The 22252-nt window shown below is 41.9% G+C and overlaps 2 protein-coding genes across 11 annotated transcripts in view; one reads left to right on the top strand and one right to left on the bottom strand.

Moving 5' to 3' along the window:
• The window catches only part of hmox2b (heme oxygenase 2b), a 21579-nt gene extending 14911 nt beyond the window's left edge, over positions 1 to 6668 (top strand). For all 3 annotated transcript variants that reach the window (XM_061884849.1, XM_061884851.1, XM_061884850.1), the window contains one exon: positions 277 to 6668. In XM_061884849.1, coding sequence (XP_061740833.1) covers positions 277 to 404 — 128 coding nt within the window. In that variant the 3' untranslated portion in view covers positions 405 to 6668. The remainder of the gene's footprint in view (positions 1 to 276) is intronic.
• Positions 1 to 22252, bottom strand: part of dnaja3a (DnaJ heat shock protein family (Hsp40) member A3a) — a 26011-nt gene extending 3759 nt beyond the window's left edge. Inside the window, exons 1-13 of one of the 8 annotated variants that reach the window (XR_009803873.1) lie at positions 22001 to 22252; positions 19064 to 19194; positions 18911 to 18994; positions 18636 to 18842; positions 15496 to 15648; positions 14009 to 14156; positions 13870 to 13934; positions 10539 to 10667; positions 10344 to 10459; positions 10170 to 10267; positions 9932 to 10052; positions 8680 to 8750; positions 8329 to 8578 (exon numbers count right to left, since the gene is read on the bottom strand). Coding sequence is in view for 7 of the 8 variants with exons in the window: in XM_061884840.1 (XP_061740824.1) it covers positions 9946 to 10052; positions 10170 to 10267; positions 10344 to 10459; positions 10539 to 10667; positions 13870 to 13934; positions 14009 to 14156; positions 15496 to 15648; positions 18636 to 18842; positions 18911 to 18994; positions 19064 to 19194; positions 22001 to 22208 (1446 nt within the window). In the remaining variant the exon portion in view is untranslated. Of the gene's footprint in view, positions 1 to 8328; positions 8751 to 9931; positions 10053 to 10169; positions 10268 to 10343; positions 10460 to 10538; positions 10668 to 13869; positions 13935 to 14008; positions 14157 to 15495; positions 15649 to 18635; positions 18843 to 18910; positions 18995 to 19063; positions 19195 to 22000 lie in introns of those variants that run through there. The other 7 variants (XM_061884842.1, XM_061884843.1, XM_061884840.1 and 4 more) reach the window with 7 other exon arrangements.

The raw sequence follows: 22252 nt of genomic DNA, 5'->3' as shown, positions 1-22252 counted from the left end.
AATATTCTTATTTTAAAGCAGACATACCTCATATTTGTTTGTTTCATACTGTGCATAATTATTGATAGCTATTGAACTTTGTGTAGGGATCGGATACTTAAAATTTTTGTTGACATGTTGAACAAAGGCATGGTTTTCTAGGTGAATAATTCAGAAATATTAAAAAACAAAAATTAGGCCTTTGTGGAATGTTAATGTACTACAATTTAGACCTGAGCTACAAAACCCTATTAATAACAATCTGCCGAAATAAAATATTTTGTTGTCTCATTTTAGCGGCGACGGGTGGAACAACATATGTGGGCCAGCTGGCCATGGCCGTAATGCGGCATCCGACTGGTCAAGTTCTGATCGCGACGTGGTTTGCAGCTTTAGCTGGACTGGCGGCTTGGTATCTGATGTAAGAGGAAGAACACGCTGACGGATGGGCACAGTAAGAACGATCTCCAGACTCAAGACCATTTCATGCAAACGTTTGAGGGGGTTTAAAGTTGTGTTATTATAGTAAAAATATCTGGATCCATCACTTCAGGACCATATTGACCCCATCCATACTTTTTATTTTTTCTACCTCCTTTGCACCATCCCAACCATAATCCGTCATTTGTACAAACTATGCATATGTTATAGATGAAGTTTCTTCAGTGTGCTGCACAGGGTCTCCATTTGACTCAGGAAAGAAGTAGTATAAAAAGTGATATAACAACGGTTTATTTGTCGTATTAAAAGTCTTAAAATACTGTATTGCTTTACTTTTACACAGTATTAGCTGCTAAAAAGGTTCCCAGCCCCCTTTATGATTCCATCTTGGGCCATAAATGTTTTGTTCTAATGCATTGTGACACATAGCTGGAATGTAACTGCTAAAAAAACATAGCTTAGCTGTATTTCCTCATTTAGTAGCCTGGGAGGTTTGTATACTCTACTGCAGAGAGTACAAGGTATGTATAGTAAAGGTTTTTATTTGTAAAAGTAAAATTTTTGTATCACATTCCCGTGGATTTGAGAAAGGGAAGTCATTATAAATTACAATATGTATTTATAATTACTATGTACAGTGATATATTTAATATCCATCCATCCATTTCTACCGCGTTTCCCTTTTGGGCTAAGGGTGGAGCTGGAGGCTATCTCAGCGGCATTCGGGCGGTAGGCGGGGTACACCCTGGACAAGTCGGCACCTCATCGCAGAGCCAACACAGATAGACAACATAAAATATTTATTTTAAAGATAATTATGGGCCTGATGCAAAGCTTCTGCTTTGTACAGGGGAACCTCGATTTATAAACTTAATTGGTTCTTCAACACAGTTCATAAACCGACAAGAGAAGCAAATTCCCCATAAGAAACAATGTAAACGTGTCATTGGTTCTAGCCTTTCCAAAAATTATTTTTTTAGTAAAAAACTGCACTCTATAGACTAATGTATTTATGTATTGTATATACATCAAACCAACATAAGGGGGTATTAGCCCATATATATTTGTTATCCAAAGAACACAACAGCAAGCTTATGAGATGGACAGCAACTTTGAGTGCCTTGAAAGGAGTCCTACAAAATAAATGTATTATTTTTATTAAACAACTGTCAACGCGCGTGCACAAAAAAAAAGAAATTATTTGGCGCTCCAAAAATGCCATGTTTAACTTACGTCGGTGAATATTTACTGCATTTTTTGAACATTTTGCGAGTTTGGGAGTGTAAACAGACAGTGGCTTCCCCTCAATCAACCCTAGCGTTAGCACAAACTAACAACAATGTTGCTGCAATAATAAAGAAAATATTTTTTCACCTCGTCACCAAATATTTGTGGCACTAAAGTTTCGTAGTGATAAATGAGCAGTGGCCAGTCACCGTTAATGTTAGCACAAACTAGCGTGAGGCGATCCTTCACCAGCCTGTGTTCCAGTAGTGCCTTCTCTTTCGCTGTAATTTGATGTCCTTCCTGGCATCTTTTTCTAAAAAAAAGTCCGGTCTAATCAAAACGAAAGACTTGCTGCGGTACAAAGACGCCTTCACCAATGAAATCCTCAAAGTGCTTGATAAAGTACTCCACGTCAGCCTTGAGGGCGAGCAAGCCCCCTGGGTTGCTCACACTCGTGGGGCGGTATAGCTCGGTTGAGGGTTGCAGGTTCGATCCCTGCTTCCGCCATCCTAGTCACTGCCGTTGTGTCCTTGGGCAAGACACTTTACTCACCTGCTCCCAGTGCCACCCACACTGGTTTATATGTAAAAATTAGATATTGGGTTTCACTATGTAAAGCGCTTTGAGTCACTAGAGAAAAGCGCTATATAAATATAATTCACTTCACTTCACATAGGGAAGCTTCACCAACCAAGAACCTGAACCACAACGAGCCAGACGCGGTCCCCAGGCGCTATATGACAGCTGCCCACTACTCCTTGAGAGGATGGGTCAAATGCGGACACTGCATTTCCTTGTACTTGTGACAATACAGATATTTTAAATGAGGAGCCTAGAATGCTTGCTACTAGGGATGTCCGATAATATCGGCCAATAAATGCTTGGTCAACAGCCATACATGTCACACTGAGGGTGGCCGTATAAACAACTTTAACACTGTTACAAATATGCGCCACACTGAACCCACACCAAACAAGAGTGACAAACACATTTCGGGAGAACATCCGCAACATAAACACCACAGAACAAGTACCTAGAACCCCTTGCAGCACTAACTCTTCCAGGACGCTACAATATACACCCCCGCTACTCCCTCCCCCCAACCTCCTCTTGCTCTCTCAGGGAGAGCATGTCCCAAATTCCAAGCTGCTGTTTTGAGGCATGTTAAAAAAAAATTATGCACTTTGTGATTTCAATAATAAGTATGGCAGTGCCATGTTGTCATTTTTTTCCATAACTTGAGTTGATTTATTTTGGAAAAACTTTGTTACATTGATTAATGCATCCAGCGGGGCATCACAACAAAATTAGGCATAAAAAAATATGTAAATTCCACGACTGCATATATCGGTATCGGTTGATATCGAAAATCGATAATTAAGAGTTGGACAATATCGGCAAAACAGCCATTATCGGACATCCATCTCCACTTGCTACTTTTCATCTATCCAGATTAACAACAGTTTTTTGACCTGGTTTCGCAATCTTTCTCCGTCCTTGCAAACATTTGTCCCCTTTGGCAAAGTCATCAGTAACATAAACATGCTTATTATGCATTTGTGGATGTGTTTCTTTGATATTTGTGAGCCAGATCAGCAATGCGTGCGCCATTGCCGTACTCATCGCAAATAGTCCGTTTTAAGTCCACAGCAAATTCCACCTTCTTTCCAGGCTGGTTTGTTGGCTTTGTGTAACCCATACTGAATAACTTAAAAGACTAAACTTGGTGAAGAATAATGGAATGCGTAAACAGGATGTGTCGTAGTTCGCTCTGCCTTTTCAAAATAGCAGCGCATTGACGCTTCCAGTGGAGAGAAAAGGAATGAGGAGTTCGTATAACAAGACATGGTTCGCATACAGGGGAACATTTTATTCAACCTAAAAGGTTCCCAGAGGGTAAATCAAGGTTCCACTGTATACCAACTGTTTGTCTGTTAGCATGCAAATTTTAGAACGTTATGATAGACATGCAAATTTTATACGATAACTTCCCGAGATCATCACTTTTAATACTCGGTGCCATCCTGCAAGTATGCTAACTTGTTAAGTTAAAGTCCCAACAATAGTCACACACTCTAGGTGTGGGGAACTTATCCTCTGCATTTGACCCAGCACCTTGTTCCATACTTGCCAACCCTCCCGGATTTTCGGGGAGACTCCCGAAAATTCAGCGCCTCTCCCAAAAACCTCCCGGAAGAAATTTTCTCCCGAAATTCAGACGGAGCTGGAGGCCACGCCCCCGCCAGCTCCATGCAGCCTGTTTTCACGTCCGCGTTCCTACAATATAAAGAGCTTGCCTGCCCAATCACGTTACAACATCCAGGGATTTTAATAAAAAAACTGCACACACAAGGAGACAAGCAGAAGAACGAGGAAGTTGCAGCCATGGCGATAGAGTGATCTATGTGGTCTGTTGCCATCTCCTGGTGAATGTTGGCTATAGCTTTTTTTTTTGTCATGAAAAAAGTAAAATAATAAACGTGAATCCACTGTGTACTCATATGAACTTTTATTAGCACATTGTGCCAACAACATAACATGAGTATAACATCAAAGTCTCTGGTACCTTCCTCTCTGCCCATAACATAAATCAAAAAATCACGTAGAAAAATATACAAATGACAAGAACCACCAATTCCACACTACTGTCATTATGAATGTTATTTTTCAACAGCTGAAATAAAGTTGTCAGTTTGAACCGTCAGATAAACCTCCTGCATGTTTGCGTGCACGAGTCGACTCACAAACTCTCCTTCTTCCTCTCCCTCAATTTAGCAGTACGATGCTCTCAGTGCATTCTCGTCTACTGATGTTGGTGTCAGTAATTTCTCCTGTTTTTCATGTTTATGTTTTCTTCTTTCAAAAATACTCCAGGGGCTTGTCTTTTAATCCAGGGTGCTTGGTCTCTAAGTGGCGAAGCAGTTTTGAAGGCTTCATTGCCTCATTAGAGAGCTGCTCGCAACATTTTATGCAGAGCGGGCTCGGTGTGTGGGAATCACCTGTTGCGATAAATCCAGTTGAAGTAGAACTCCTGGTATTGTCTGTTAAAAGCTTTCTTTTTGTTGGGAGTCGTAGGCTGTTCTTCTCTCTCTTCACTGTGCCTTTTCCCCTTCACAAAGAAACTTTCCAAAGACGTCCGTTTTTTTACACATTTTCTTAGCTAGGTTAAATTTTGCCGTTCACGTGACCAAGATATAACCGAGAGAATCCGGTCATTTTTCAAAATAAAGTACTAAAAAAAAAAAATTGTTCGGGCTCAGATTATAAATAAAACAGAAATAACTAATTATTTCTTGTCCTTATTTGTAAAAGCTTAGTTTTTTTTTAATTTTGGCAATTTTCTTTTATTTATATACATATAACAAAATATATGAAGCTAGAGTTCACTGAAAGTATTTCATTCACACACACACACATACATATTATAAATATATATATATATATATATATGAAATACTCGAGTTGGTGAATTAGCTGTAAATAAACTCCTCCCCTCTTAACCACACCCCCCACCTCCCAAAACCGGAGGTCTCAAGGTTGGCAAGTATGCCTTGTTCCACCCCCTGGGAGGTGAGGGGAGCAGTGAGCAGCAGTGGTGGCCGCGCTCGGGTATCATTTTGGTGATTTATAGATGCTAATAATATGTTTTATTTTGGCTAATTTTGTACTTTAAAACCTACAAATCATGCATTTCATTACTTGGTGCCATCTTGCAACTATAACTGTTCTTATGTTAGCATGTAAACATGAGCCTACTAACATTTTATTCGCCCATATTAGCTAATTTATGTTTAAACGTAAAAAAATCATGGATTTCCCTATTAGGTGACATGTTTTGGTAGCATTCCAAGAATAAAATACTATTAAGCTAACATTAACATGCTCTCAATCTTATGTCTTTATAACAAATGCCCAGAATGTACCGAGTTGGTCTTCAAGCAACTCTGGTATAAAAATGTGAAGTGAAGTGAATTATATTTATATAGCGCTTTTTCTCTAATGACTCAAAGCGCTTTACATAGTGAAACCCAATATCTAATTTTTACATTTAAACCAGTGTGGGTGGCACTGGGAGCAGGTGGGTAAAGTATCTTGCCCAAGGACACAACGGCAGTGACTAGGATGGCGGAAGCGGGGATCGAACCTGCAACCCTCAAAGTTGCTGGCACGGCCGCTCTACCAACCGAGCAATACCGCCCCACAGCTTATTCACACAAATCAGCTTATTCTTCAAGCACTGTTTATAAGAGCAGAGGCCATTATTTGAGGAAATACACTACGTTTATGCTTTGTGTCCGATAAACATTGATGCTTGTAGCAGCTATTTGAATCCTTACCGCTCCATGTTTTTTTCACAAGTATGCAAAGAGACGTTCTTAATTGCATCGCTCGACTCCACTTTGAAAGATAGACGGGTTTTAGCTGCCACAGGAGCTTATGTTAGAGCGAAGCGTTTGACACAGGAGATTGTCACTGGTTTATTGTTATTTTAATAATGTTACGATATCGACTGAACACGTTTAAATTAAGACGGCCTATCTAAATATTAGTCGGAACTGCCTCAGGTTTGGTACCAAATGGATACTCTAATATTCATTGTTTCCTTTATTCAGATTTGATTACTATATATGCTGGTTTAATGTTGCGGTCTATATGCAGAATGGTTGCACAGTTTGAGAATGGAATATTGTGTTTCTGCTTTCTCCCCCATGCAACATGTTATCATTTAAGAAGCGACGATGTATTATTTTTCTCAGGAGAGTCATGTGATAGGACAAAAAAAACATGTTCAGTAGGACTACACAACACAAGCTGGGTTTTGAATATAGTAGGGACATTTGCATATGTATACTGTACTTTAGTACTTCAAAAGGCTAAACTATACATACAATGCTTTGTAGTCTCTCTGTTTTGCATGAACTAGTGTTATTATTTTAGTGCAGGACTTGACAAAAATGACTGCACAGTTGATGTTTCATTGTTTGAGAATGTAATAGGAAATAAACAGTATCCTTATGTGACTTTTATGGCTCAGCCTTTTTTTTTAAGCTTCAGTTTGGTTTGTATTTTATGTTTAACTATAAAACTGCAACAAATTATTCATTATTTAACTTACTGCGGGTAGGAAAAGGAACCATATTCTGTACCCCTCATGTGATTTGTCTCCAACAATCAGAATGGCAAAACTATTGTGTTTATCCTTGTTGCTAATAATTTTTAATGCCAAAACATGTATAAAAAGGACCAAAAAATTTATTAAATCAATATAAGACATTTAAATGTAAACATTAGAAAAAAAATATTATTACATTTATATTGCATCTTTGCACTACATCAGGGGTGCCCATTACGTCGATCGCGAGCTACCAGTCGACCGCGGGGGGTGTGTCAGTCGATCTCCAGCCAGGCTTATAAAAAAAATAGACCTAAAAATTAGTGATCATCAATCTTCACCAAGACGTCACTTAAATGACATTCACGGTACCGGAGGGTCTTGTGAGATGACGCTGGCTGCTGCAAGATCATTATTATTAAAAATGACCGAGAGGAAGGCGAGAAACACTTTTTATTTCAACAGACTCTCGCGCCGTACCTTCCGTCAAAACTCTAAAGGCCGACTGCACAAATCCTATCTTCACAATAAAAGCCCTGCTTCATGCTGCCTGCGCTAACTAAATACAGAGTCTCGGAAAACTGGCGTGCACAAGCGATCCCTCAGAAAGCTGGCGTGCACATCACTTGTGCACGCCAGCTTTCCGAGACTCTTATTTTGTTAGCGCAGGCAGCATGAAGCAGGGCTTTTATTGTGAAGATAGGAAATGTGCAGTCGGCCTTTAGAGTTTTGACGGAAGGGACGGCGCGAAAGTCTGTTGAAATAAAAAGTGTTTCTCGCCTTCCTCTCTGTCATTTTTTCATAATAATGAACTGGCAGCAGCCAGCGTCATCTCACAAGACCCTCGGGTGCCGTGAATGTCAATCAAGCAAGCTACGGAATTTGCCGCCAATGTTTTTCTTGTAAAGTGTATGGAAGCTAGATGAATTAGATGCCAAAAACCAACCACTTTCATGTGGTATTGTACAGAAAGGACTTTTTTTCTCCTCCATTTGAAAATTTGGGCGTTATCATCATTACTGTCTGATTCCAATCAATGCAAGTCATCAGAATCAGGTAATACACCAACTTATATTCTTGTCTTTGTGAAAGAAAGACATCTATATGTGTTACACATGCTTGTATTATCATTAAACACATTTAACTTGTTTACAAAAATGTCTCTTTCATAAATAAATAAATATAAAAGATATATATAAATGAGGTAGATCCCCTCGAGTTGGTCAATTGAAAAGTAGCTCGCCTGCAGAAAGTGTGGGCACCCCTGCACTACATCATTGTGAAATGAAAGGTTGTATAATTAAATTTGCCATTAAAAGATTCATACAAATGTCTAAATATAAATGAACTTAAATAATTAAAAAGGCAATGTCATACTGAAATTGATTATTAGAGTACTTTTTAATTTGATTAAAATAACCCATTCCAGAATACAATTAGTGGCCAATTTAATGACATCATATATAATTATCTAATTGGATTTATATTTCATTTCGACACAAAGAAGTTTACAATACCTTGATTAATGTCCCTAATGTGTTTTAGAGTACATGAAAATGAAAAGGACATTTCCGAAGCTGTAGGTTTATTATGTCACATGATTCCTAATCCAACTGTACAACTGTGAAGTAGCCACAAAAGCCTAGACAGACTTGGACTGCGAGGGAATAGTTTAAAGTTCAGAAGTGCTAACAAATAAGAGACAGTAATTCAGTAACAGAATGTCTGGCCCCTCCAATATGTCAGGAAGCAATTGTCAACCAGACGACACACTTGGATGTATTTGCCTACACGTTGAGACTGCTGTCTTGGTATAGTCTTTGAAACAAAAATGGACAAGCGAAAAACCTTTAAGCCTTCTGGTGTTTTTCCTTTGCCTTAGATCAATGCTGCAGGGCTTGTGTCGGCGAGGTGTTTACCTCAAACGCCTACAATATGGCTGTCCTTGCAGGTTGTGAGGAAGTGTCTCAGTTCCAGGAAGACCTCTTACCTTCAAGGAGTGAAAAAGAGAATGCAGGTACCAACACTGAGCATTGGACAACAAAATGATTCCTGATAGCCACAAACCAGATGAAAAAAAAAACACTTAAATGTAGTGTATGCTTCATTAAAGGCCTACTGAAATGAGATTTTCTTATTTAAACAGGGATAGCAGGTCCATTCTATGTGTCATACTTGATCATTTCGCAATATTGCCATATTTTTGCTGAAAGGATTTAGTAGAGAACATCGATGATAAAGTTCACGACTTTTGGTCGCTAATAAAAAAGCCTTGCCTTTACCAGAAGTAGCAGACGATGTGCGCGTGACGTCACGGGTTGTAGGGCTCCTCACATCCTCGCATTGTTTACAATCATAGCCAGCAGCAGCTAGAGCTATTCGGACCGAGAACGCGACGATTTCCCCATTTATTTGAGCGAGGATGAAAGATTCGTGGATGAGGACGTTTAGAGTAAAAGTACTACAAAAAAAAAAAAGGCGATTGCAGTGGACGGGATTCAGATGTTTTTAGACACATTTACTAGGATAATTCTGGAAAATCCCGACTAGTGTTTTAGTGAGATTAAATAGTACCTGAAAATCGAAGGGGTGCGGCCACGGGTGTGTTGACGCCAGAGTCTCTCAGGGAAGTTACGACAGCTGCTGCAGGATGGAAGCTCCACTGATGTCTCCGGTAAGAGGCGACTTATTACCACAATTTTCGCACCGAAAACTGCCGGTTTACATATAGTCGGGATCCATGTTCGCTTGACCGCTCTGATCCATAGTAAAGCTTCATCTTCGGGAATTTTAAAGGCTAAAAGATTCCCACCTCCATCTTTCTACTTTGACTTCTCCATTATTAATTGAACAAATTGCAAAAGATTCAGCAACACAGATATCCAGAATACTGTGTAATTATGTGATTAAAGCAGACTACTTATAGCTTGGATCGGGCTGGAAAATAATGTCCGCTACAACCAGAGACGTCAAACGCACGCAACATCATAGCGCAATGTTTTCAACACGACACTTTGCGGGAAATTTAAAATTCCAATTTAGTAAACTAAAAAGGCCGTATTGGCATGTGTTGCAATGTTAATATTTCATCATTGATATATAAACTATCAGACTGCGTGGTCAGTAATAGTGGGTTTTAGTAGTCCTTTCACTGATTAACACTAGTCCTACCTGGTTTGTGGCTGTCAGGATGAACTAAACAAGCTCTTCAATTTGGAGAAGAAGCCCCCCTCTTGTTTCAACTCCTTCCTGTCAAGCCCTTCCTCAAAATGCTTACCACTGCTGCCCCCACCTGGACAGAGATTAATAGTGCATCAACACTTCCCCCTTAAAACTAAACAATAAAACAAGCGGCAGCTGTTGAGGTGTATAGAAGAACGTCATATGAAAGTCTGCAAGTAAGAGTTACCTGTGGTGGTGGATGTGACGCCATTAATCGTTCCTTCCACGTCCGCCTCGTCCTCGGCGTAGCTCATCAGTAGAGTTCTCTGCCGGTCTGTCAGGGTCCTGCACGGGAAAACCCACCTGCTGTTTTAAAGGCTCTCACAATGTAAAAGTGTGCCGTGACATTTCTAATTCTTACTTGGGTACTTTAATTTTAACGTGGATGTAATGATCTCCGAAGCCGTAACCGCTGACACGGGCGATTCCCTTCCCGGCAAACTGGATCCTCTGGTCGGTCTGAATGCCTGCTGGGATCTAACCATAACAAAAATATGATTTCCCCCCCCCCATTTGAATATTGTAACCAATATATTTGCAGTTAAATGTTACTGACAGATAAGTTGAGTATCTCGTAGAGGCCTTGCGTTCTGGCCGTGCCGCCCAGGATGGCTTGTGCCACAGAGATTTGAAGATCAGAGTGGATGTCTGCGCCGTCCCTCTTGAAAATCGGACTCTTTTGGACCTGGACAAGAAACCAAACAAACCAGGAGCCTTTAAAATAAACTGCACTTTTGCCTTAACCAGTGGCTACGGGAGTTTGTTTATGCAACTGCAGAGAGGAACTGGCAATTATTTGAGGTCTTAATTAGTTGTTTGTGAAACTACCTAGGCCGGGGTCCGGCGGCTCTTTAGCGCTACCTTAGTGGCTCTCTGGACCTCTTTCAGAGATGTGTGAAAATGGAAAAAGATAAAGAAAAAATATATTTTTTGTTTGAATATGGTTTGTGTGTGGGAGAACAAACATGACACAAACCTTCCTAATTGTTAGAAATACCACTTTTTATACTAAACATGCTTCACTGATGAGTATTTGGCAAGAACCATTTTGTCCTACTTATTTCAGCGATCCTTGAACTCATCATAGTTCATTACACAGAATGACGTGTTTGATGCCATTCTTTTGTCTCATTTTGTCCACCAAACGTTTTATGCTGTGCGTGCATTCACGAAGGTGAGCTTTGTTGATTTTACTGATTTGCTTGTGTGCTTATCAGGCATCCATCCATCCATCCATCTTCTTCCGCTTATCCGAGGTCGGGTCGCGGGGGCAACAGCCTAAGCAGGGAAACCCAGACTTCCCTCTCCCCAGCCACTTCGTCTAGCTCTTCCCGGGGGATCCCGAAGCGTTCCCAGGCCAGCCGGGAGACAAAGTCTTCCCAGCGTGTTCTGGGTCTTCCCCGTGGCCTCCTACCAGCTGGACGTGCCCTAAACACCTCCCTAGGGAGGCGTTCAGGTGGCATCCTGACCAGATGCCTGAACCACCTCATCTGGCTCCTCTCGATGTGAAGGAACAACGGCTTTACTTTTGAGTTCCTCACGGATGGCAGAGCTTCTCACCCTATCTCTAAGGGAGAGCCCCGCCACACGGCGGAGGAAACTCATTTCGGCCGCTTGTACCCGTGATCTTATCCTTTCGGTCATGACCCAAAGCTCATGACCATAGGTGAGGATGGGAACGTAGATCGACCGGTAAATTGAGAGCTTTGCCTTCCGGCTCAGCTCCTTCTTCACCACAACGGATCGGTACAACGTCCGCATTACTGAAGACGCCGCACCGATCCGCCTGTCGATCTCAGGATCCACTCTTCCCCCACTCGTGAACAAGACTCCTAGGTACTTGAACTCCTCTACTTGGGGCAGGGTCTCCTCCCTAACCCGGAGATGGCATTCCACCCTTTTCCGGGCGAGAACCATGGACTCGGACTTGGAGGTGGTGATTCTCATTCCGGTCGCTTCACACTCGGCTGTGAACCGATCCAGTGAGAGCTGAAGATCCCGGTCAGATGAAGCCATCAGGACCACATCATCTGCAAAAAGCAGAGACCTAATCCTGTGGCCACCAAACCGGAACCCCTCAACGCCTTGACTGCGCCTAGAAATTCTGTCCATAAAAGTTATGAACAGAATCGGTGACAAAGGACAGCCTTGGCGGAGTCCAACCCTCACTGGAAATGTGTTCGACTTACTGCCGGCAATGCGGATCAAGCTCCGGCACTGATCGTACAGGGAGCGGACCGCCACAATAAGACAGTCCGATACCCCATACTCTCTGAGCACTCCCCACAGGACTTCCCGAGGGACACGGTCGAATGCCTTCTCCAAGTCCACAAAGCACATGTAGACTGGTTGGGCAAACTCCCATGCACCCTCAAGAACCCTGCGGAGAGTATAGAGCTGGTCCACAGTTCCACGACCAGGACGAAAACCACACTGTTCCTCCTGAATCCGAGGTTCGACTATCCGACGTAGCCTCCTCTCCAGTACACCTGAATAAACCTTACCGGGAAGGCTGAGGAGTGTGATCCCACGGTAGTTGGAACACACCCTCCGGTCCCCCTTCTTAAAGAGAGGAACCCACCCCAGTCTGCCAATCCAGAGGTACCGCCCCCGATGTCCACACGATGCTGCAGAGTCTTGTCAACCAAGACAGCCCCACAGCATCCAGAGCCTTAAGGAACTCCGGGCGGACCTCGTCCACCCCTGGGGCCTTGCCACCGAGGAACTTTTTAACTACCTCAGCAACCTCAGCCCCAGAAATAGGAGAGTCCACCACAGATTCCCCAGGCACTGCTTCCTCATAGGAAGACGTGTTGGTGGGATTGAGGAGGTGTTCGAAGTATTCCTTCCACCTATCCACAACATCCGCAGTCGAGGTCAGCAGAACTTATCAGCTTATCAGGCATATTTGGTCAATCCATGACTGCAAGCTAATAGATGCTAACATACCATTCAGGCTAACGGTATGTACATATTGCATCATTATGCCTCGTTTGTAGGTATATTATAGCTCATTTAATTTCCTGTACTTATGTCCTCTGTGTATTTAATTCATATTTACATGTCTCGTGACACATTATCTGTATGTAATATTGGCTGCATTTCTGATAGTTGTTTTTGTGCCATGTTGTTCCAGACCACAGCAAACATTACCCAGCTTGCACAGATTTTAATAAATCCATTAGAACTTTAACTTGGCACATACATCTACACCTTTGGCCATTCTAAGACAGTCATTTCCAGTAGTATTCTCATCCTCTATGAAGCCTCCATTTTACTAATGATTGCCAATGTTGCAAAAATGTGTAGAATAAAAATTAAAATACAACGTTTCCGTCAACGAAGATTTGTGTCAGCCTTTGATAGTAGGCTAATATAGACACTTACATCCATCCATTTACTACCGATTGTCCCTTTCGTTGTCGCTGGAGTGCTGGAGCCTATCTCAGCTGCATTCGGGGTTTTAATTTTTTGCGGCTCCAGGCAGGATTTTTTCATTTATTTTTGTTCCAATATGTCTTTCAACATTTTTGGTTGCAGACCCCTGATTTAGGTGCCTATTTGAGGTAAGGTGTTTATATGTGCGTAGCAAATAATTGCGGCATGGCATCGATTAGGTCAGATGCCAATACGGTGAGGAGCTACCAGCAATCTGAATATTGAAGAAACTACACTAAAGACCAAGCATTATAGCGTCCTCTAAACAGCCCCGTTCAGAGCAGTCTGTTATGTTCACAGACCCAAAAATGTGTATACAATAAATTAAAAAGTCACTTTTCCCATTTAACAGTTCTAAATTATGAGGCATTAAGTTATATTTCGTCTATCTGTATGTAGACCTTCCTTGATGCTAAATAGAGAAGTTGTGGTCCAGTGAGTATACTCACTCTAAATGTGATGAAGATCTCCTTCTTTCCAACAGGCATTCGGACAGTCTGGCCGTCCTCCACTCCTGAGAGCCAGCATGTTCAACAGTTAGATTACTTTGTGACTGGTAAAAGTAAACCGTACAAAGGCGTCACTGACCTGCAGGCACTGGGACTGTCACCGTTTTCCTCTGCTTGGTTTGTCCCGTCCCACGACATGAGTGACACGGGGTGGATATGACTGTTCCCTTGCCGCCGCAGCGCCGGCATGTGGAGCGCATTACGAACGGACCCGTGTTTATTGTCTCCTACAGGGAAGGAAAACGGAAGAAACAATTACAAATGGTAGCCAAGGGCGTTTTTTTTTTTTTTAAACACAAAGCAGTTACCATGCATTCATTGGAAGTACGGGGTCCATTCCAAATTAGGCTTTTATTTATTTAAATGGTGTGAAAAGGTGTAGTAATCTGTGCTGCTGTCAGAACGACAGCTTGCACTTGGAGCACAACAAAGACAATTACGAGTTGGGTGGGTACCTTTGACATTTGCGTCCATACCATTCCTCAGCAGTACTTTTGTGTGTCTTTAAATGTATTAATACATTTTTATTGAACACTGAGCTGTGTTGTCTCGTGATCTTGTTTTCTTACACTTTTGTCTCATTTGCAAGTATTATATAGTAGACTTTCCGTGCATTGGCAATTCCAAGGCGTTAGATGGCAGTAATATAGTCTATGATGTGTTGTCGGAAGTAGTCTTAGCCTTTAAGTTGAATGTGCCAGGCGTTTCTTCTGTTGAGGCAGAGAAAGTGTTTAAACTGTAGAGTATTTGTGACGCACTAGCTGTTTGATTGTAACATGGATCTTAGTTGTAGTTTTCAATAACACATGTAGGTGTGGAAATCAATCATCAATCAATGTTTATTTATATAGCCCTAAATCACAAGTGTCTCAAAGGGCTGCACAAACCACAACAACATCCTCGGTAGGGCCCACATAAGGTCAAGGAAAAACTCACCCCAGTGGGATGTCGGTGGCAGTGACTATGAGAAACCCTCAGGCGACCGAATGCAATAGATGTCGCGCGGATCTAACATGATATTGTAAAAGTCCAATCCATAGTGGATCTAACATAACCGTGAGACTCCAGTCCAAAAGCGACAAAAGTCCATGGTCCAAAATGGCCATGTAAAATCACTAATGCTAATGGGTAACATGTCTATGGCAAATCAAATGTAAATTAGCATTATGCTAGCACACTTTAAAAAGTAGAGCCTTACTTTACTTTTGAGCGACTATATTTTGATTTTTATGAAAATTGTAACATTAGCATGAGCAGTCTGGTTGACTCTGCTCTGAGCTCTTGAATGCTTGTTTCCCAATCTGCAACTGGACATGACATTACGTGCAAGGTACTGAAATATTGCACCATTTGAGTTTACGTGAATCGTTGGTATCGACAGACTTGAGTTTGGACATATAAAAGTACAGAATTCATTAACCATTCCTAAAAACGATACTGATGTTTTATTACTTCAGTGATCGTTTTTTTTTCCTTCAACCTGGTTACTTCGAGAAGAGCCCAACAGAATGGAAATGGCATTTCATTACTTATGTAATTAGCAGTTGGACAGAAAAATAACATTACCATGCCAGAGCCATTGCAGTGGTGGCAGTGCTGGACCTTAGTGCCTGGCTCGTGGCCCTTGCCATCACATCGCTGGCAGGATGCTTCCATGTTTATAGAAATCTCCTTGTTGACCCCCTTGGCTGCCTGAGTGAAGGTCAGCTCCATGATGTACTGAGCATAAAACAAAGACAAGGATACAGAAAGATTGAGGCAATGATTTGAATGTACTGTATATCTACAGGTATTTTAGCCCAAGTATTTCTACACAGTCGAGACCAAAATTATTTCCCCCATTGTGAATTTCGACAAAACTTGTGAGATCTCTCTGGAAATGACAATTAACATTAAGTGTTATTACATTTGTTTCCAAAACAACAAAGACAATGTCCACCAAGTTTAATTAGAATATGTTGTTGCTACACTGAATTTAAACCAGAAAGGGCAAAAATGAGACGTCCAAAATTATAAGCCCCCCAGCCAGAAATAGTCAATACTGTCCCCTTTTTGAGCCAAAACTGACAACAACCTTGTAGATTAGTTCTTTTCTTGGTTGGAACAGGTCTCCTGAGGGATTTTGGCCTATTCTTCCATTGCAAATTTTTCCAGTTGGTCCAAATTACATGGTTTCTAAGGATGAATATTTACACTGAGCATCCGCCACAGATTCTAAATAAAGTTATGTTTGGGCTTTCTGCAGGCTACTCCAGGACCTTGGTTTTGGTATCCTTCAGGAACTGGTGGACCAATTTCGCTGTGTGCTTGTCAATATAAATTTTATTTTTTCAGTAAACCATGCACCCGAACAAGGCTCCCTGTGCCCGAGGCTAAAAAACAGCCCCACAGCATGATGCTACCATCACCATCTTCAAGTGTGGAAACCGTGTTCTTTGTGTTGAAAGCCTCCCCCTCTTTTCCCAAAACATACACCACACCCATGTGCCCAAACAGTTCCAGTTCAGTCTCATCAGACCAAACCTAAGACTTCCAAAACTCATCTATACCTTTCAAATGTTGACGGGCAAACTTCAGTCTTGCTGTGATGTGCTGCTCTTTGAGTAAGGTCCTTCTCGGATGATGGCCGTTAAGTCCATCCATCCATCTATTTTCTACCGCTTATTCCCTTTGGGGTTGCAGGGGCCATTGGAGCCTATCTCAGCAACAATTGGGCGGAAGGTGGGTTACACCCTGGACAAGTCGCCCTCATCGCAGGGCCCACACATATAGACAGACAACATTCAATTCACACACGAGGGCCAATTTAGTGTTGCCAATCAACCTATCCCCAGGTGCATGTCTTTGGAGGTGGAGGAAGCCGGAGTACCCGGAGGGAACCTATGCAGTCACGGGGAGAACATGGGGGGTATTGCTCGGTTGGTAGAGTGGCCATGCCAGCAACTTGAGGGTTCCAGGTTCTATCCCCGCTTCCGCCATCCTAGTAAGTGCCGTTTTGTCCTTGGGCAAGACACTTTACCCACCTGCTCCCAATGCAACCCACACTGGTTTAAATGTAACTTAGATATTGTGTTTCACTATGTGAAAGCGCTTTGAGTCACCCGAGAAAAGCGCTATATAAAACTAATTCACTTCACTTCAAACTCCACACAGAAAGATCCTGAGCGCAGGATCAAACCCAGGACCTTCGTATTGTGAGGCAGACGCACTAACCCCTCTGCTGCCGGCCGTTAAGTCCACTTGATGAAAAGCCATCACAACTGTGTTCCTTGAAACATCAACTCCAGAAGAGGCCACTTCAGCAACAATCATCTGGGAATGTTTGGGGGTTCCTTGATGACATCTGACAATTTTTCTCTCCAGAGTCCTTGAAATCTTGCGCTTTCCACCACACCATGGTTTGTTTCTTACTGGAATTATCCCCTTGTACTTGGCAATGGCGCAACGTACAGCTGTTCTAGGAAATGGCAGTATAACATTCGCTCTTCTCCTGAACCGCCATTATCTTTTTTCTGAGCTCAAGACTGATTTCCTTTGTCTTTGGAATGCGAGTAAAAGTAAACCCTCTCACTGTGCACAGGTGCCCACTTCCTTGGATTCCTTTAATGCTGATTGAATGCTCGGGTGTTTCCAGGAAGCCAATTGACTGCACAGGTGGGGTTTGAAACCTGGTTGGTTAATTAGGTGTGTTTTGAAAATAAAAATTCAGACGGGGGTTCATAATTTGACCAGCCCATTTTTCACTATATTTGATACAAAGAATGCCTCAAATTGTATTTCATATCCAAAATGTACCAAAAGCTACTAAATAGCACTGGTGAATGATTATATCAAGTTTTATCAACTGCCACATTGAGAAGAATTTGGAGAAAATGTTCCATAATTCCTGGGGGGCTAATAATTTTGGCCTTGACTCTTGTTAGAAAGCTTTATTTTATCTTCCAATCACTGATCGTAATGTTGTGTGCTTTAAACCTCTTCGCCTGTCATATGCAGGCCTGGGCCAAAAGTCAATAAGTCGGGTGATGAATGAAAATTGTGTTTGTTTTCTTCATCTTTGAGGGTTCACTCTGTGCATTGCTCTTAGCAATTTTATTAATTAGTAGAATTAAATTAACTGAGTGAACGCTCTTGTCTAGGCGGGACCGCGAGCTACCACACATGATGCACGGAGAGAGCCTCGCTTGTGAGAGGCACCGCAAGGTTACAAAAACTAGGAGGAAAAAAAAAAGGACGATTGCAAAGCCAAATGTGCTGGTAAGTATTTCAGCTTCAAATTCGTTGGAACGTGATGGCAACAAAAAGACAAAACAAATCACCTTACCCAACGTTGGAAAAAACTACAATTCGAAATTTTCATTATCTATTCATGAGCAGTTTCACTTAACTTAGCTGTAATTTGAAGTCCATTTTGTTTGACTTATTTAGCGTAAATAAAAGTTACCTTCCAATTAAAATGTCAGAAACTAAAAAATACTAATGAGTAACACTTTGTGTTTAAATGGTTACTTGCATTATTAGTATGCATATCATAATTACATTAGTGCTTATTTTTGTCTCAAAATAATTCCGACAACAGTATTGTTTATCCGAAATAATCTGTTTTGACAGTATTCTCTTTCTGTAAACTTTGTGATTAGGCCAGCCCTTGTCATACAACTGCATCTTGTCGAGTTACTGTCAGTCAACCACTGTACACAACAAACCTCTTGTGGCTGATCAAAGATGGCGTTAAAGTCACCGAATCCACGTCCCCCAGAGAATTCTCCAAAAATCTTCCGGAAAAGCTCCTCCGGGTCCACGCCGCCGGCTTGCCCGGACCAATTCTGCTGCCCTCTGCCAGCCTGCCCTGCATCAAAGCCTGTAGAGCCGTACACGTCGTACTGCTTCCTCTTTGCTTCGTCACTGAGCACCTAAGACAAACGCAAGGTAGCATTATACCGTCTTATGTGCAATGACTGGAGAATGAATATCACCAGACCTCATAAGCCTCAGCCAGCTGGGCAAATTTCTCCTTGGCTTGTTGGTCATTTTTGTTTGTGTCAGGATGGTACTTTTTGGCCATCTAGCGGGGGAGGTAAAATAGACAGTCACTAACACAACAGTGCTTCTAAACCACTCCGCGACAGCAGACCTGATAGTAGGCTTTCTTGATCTCTTTTTGGGTCGCTGTGCGAGGTACACCCAAGATCTGGTAAAAGTCCTGCTTGTTGCTCGCTGCTGTGCTTGTGTGAAAGGTGCACACAATATGGGTTGCTTTGAAACCTGAGGGGAGTGAAATGGAAAAATGAATATTATAATAATGCCATGCATTGTACTTGATATTTCAAACTTGACAAAATCAACTAAACGTTTTGAGTCTTGAACAAACGTTTAAAATAACACTCAGTTTTGGTTAGTTTTTGGAATCAAAACTACAAAACCCAAAACCAGTGACGTTGGCACGTTGTGTGATTCGTAAATAAAAACAGAATACAATGATTTGCAAATCCTTTTCAACTTATTTTCAATTGAATAGACTTCAAATACAAGATATTTAATTTTTGAACTGGGAAACTTATTTTTTTTGTGTGTAAATAATCATTAACTTTGAATTTAATGGCAGCAACACATTGCAAAAAAAGTTGGCACAGGGCCATTTTTACCACTGTGTTACATGGCCTTTCCTTTTAACAACACTCAGTAAACGTTTGGGAACTGAGGAGACACATTTTTGAAGTGGATTTTTTTTCCCCATTCTTGCTTGATGTGCAGCTTAAGTTGTTCAATTTAGGCTTCATATTTTCAATGGGAGACAGGTCTGGACGACCAGCAGGCCAGTCTAGTACCCGCACTCTTTTACTATGAAGCCACGCTGTTGTAAAAGGTGGCTTGGCATTGTCTTGCTGAAATAAGCAGGGGCGTCCATGATAACGTTGCTTGGATGGCAACATATGTTGCTCCAAAACCTGTATGTACCTTTCAGCATTAATGGTGCCTTCACAGACGTGTAAGTTACCCATGTCTTGGGCACTAATACACCCCCACACCATCACAGATACTGGCTTTTGAACTATGCACCTACAACAATCCGGATGGTTCTTCTCCCCTATGTTTTGGAGGACACAACGTCCACAGTTTCCAAAAACAATTCAAAAAGTGGACTCAACAGACCACTTTGCATCAGTCCACCTTTGATTAGCTCGGGCCCAGTGGAGCCGGCAGCGTTTCTGGGTGTTGTCGATAAATGGCTTTTGCTTAGCATAGTAGTTTTAACTTGCACTTAAAGATGTAGGGACACAATGTAGTTACTGACAGTGGTTTTCTGCAGTGTTCCTGAGCCCATGTGGTGATATCATTTACTCACTGATGTCAGTTTTTGATGCAGTACCGCCTGAGGGATCCAGGGACGGCGTGGCGCAGTTGGGAGAGTGGCCGTGCCAGCAACCCAAGGGTCCCTGGTTCAATCCCCACCTAGTACCAACCTCGTCACATCTGTTGTGTCCTTGAGCAAGACACTTCACCCTTGGTCCTGATGGGTGCTGGTTAGCGCCTTGCATGGCAGCTCCCTCCATCAGTGTGTGAATGGGTGAATGAGGAAGTAGTCTCAAAGCGCTTTGAGTACCTTGAAGGTAGAAAAGCGCTAAACAAGTACCATTTATCTAAAGTCACGGGCATTCAATGCTGAATTCCTTGCAATAGCTGGTAGAGAAATGTTGTTCCTAAACAATTTGCTCATGCGTTTGTTCCAAAAAGTGGTGATCGTCGCCCCATCCTTGTTTGTGAATGACTGACCATTTCATGGAAGCTGCTTTTCTACCCCATCAATGCACCCACCGGTTCCCAATTAGCCTGTTCACCCGTGGGATGTTCTAAATAAGTGTTTGATGAGCATTCCTCAACTTTCTCAGTCTTTTTTGCCACTTCTGCCAGCTTTTTTTAAAAACATGTTGCAGGCATCAAATTCCAAATGAGCTAATATTTGCAAAAAATAACAAAGTTTACCCGTTCAAACGTTAAGTATCTTGTCTTTGCAGTCTATTCAATTGATTATAAGCTGAAAATTATTTGCAAATCATTGTATTCTGTTTTATTTTACCATTTACACAACATGTCAACTTCACTGGTTTTGTATATAGGTTGTTGTATTTAATTCTGAAGCATTTGAATATCTTATTTTTGCCGTGTTCTCACAATTGGAATCAACTAACTCGAGCCAAATTTCCCAAAACATGTTATTGATGTTGACGTTTCAAGTCAAAAAGTGGTATGTTGGTATCAGCTTTAGCAATACTATCCCGGTATTTACTTCCCAACATTCACAGTATCGCCTACCGCTAATAATCTGACAAAATGGAAGGAGACGAGCCATAACAACCAACCACCCTAGCAACAAGCGGAAAACAGGCAATATAGAAGAGGACATCAGAGAGGAGGGAATGCTGCTGCTCTTTGAACTTGTTTTTGAAAGACAAAACCCCCCCAAAAAACACAGCAAAAAGTGGTGATCGTCGCCTCATCCTTGTTTGTGAATGACAGAGCATTTCATGGAAGCTGCTTTTATCCCCAATCAATGCACCCCCTGGTTCCCAATTAGCCTGTTCACCTGTGGGATGTTATAAATAAGTGTTTGATGAGCATTCCTCAACTTTCTCAGTCATTTTTGCCACTTCTGCCAGCTTTTGAAAAAACATGTTGCAGGCGTCAAATTCCCAAATGAGCTAATATTGGCAAACAATAAAGTTTTCCAGTTCGAACGTTAAGTATTTTGTCGTTGCAGTCTATGCATTTGAATATTGATCGAAAAGAATTAGCAAATCTTTAATATTCAGTTTTTATTTACCATTTACACAACGTGCCAACTTCACTGGTTTTGTACAACAGTGATTAAATGTTAGCTATTACTACTACACACTGCTGTTGTAACCCACCCACTTGCAGGACTTACACGTACTCTTCAAAGACAAATCATGTGCAACAATATAAAGAACACTCAAACAATAATTTTACTGCTCAAATATGTAAGAAGAGAAATGACAACAAACTTCAGCTTAGCTTCACGTAGCCAATGCTAACAGCATACGTCACTCACCTGCTAGTCCTTTCAATGTCAACCCTTTGCCGGCCTCGCCACAAACTAGGCTTTTTCCGGGCCATAGCGTCCCGGCTCTGAACGTTGAAACTCCCCGGGCCCCTCCGTAGAAAGGCGAGACAACGGCACCAGCAACACGCTGATGCCCAGAGGACAAGATGACAGTAAACCAACGTGAGGAACAGCGAGCGGCTGACGACGCCATCATTCGCCCCAGTCTGCCTCTTGTGTCACACTGCGCATGCCCGGAGA

Source organism: Nerophis ophidion, linkage group LG23, assembly GCF_033978795.1.
Source record: "Nerophis ophidion isolate RoL-2023_Sa linkage group LG23, RoL_Noph_v1.0, whole genome shotgun sequence".
Lineage (NCBI taxonomy): Eukaryota > Metazoa > Chordata > Actinopteri > Syngnathiformes > Syngnathidae > Nerophis > Nerophis ophidion.
This window is presented reverse-complemented; position numbering and strand designations above follow the sequence as displayed.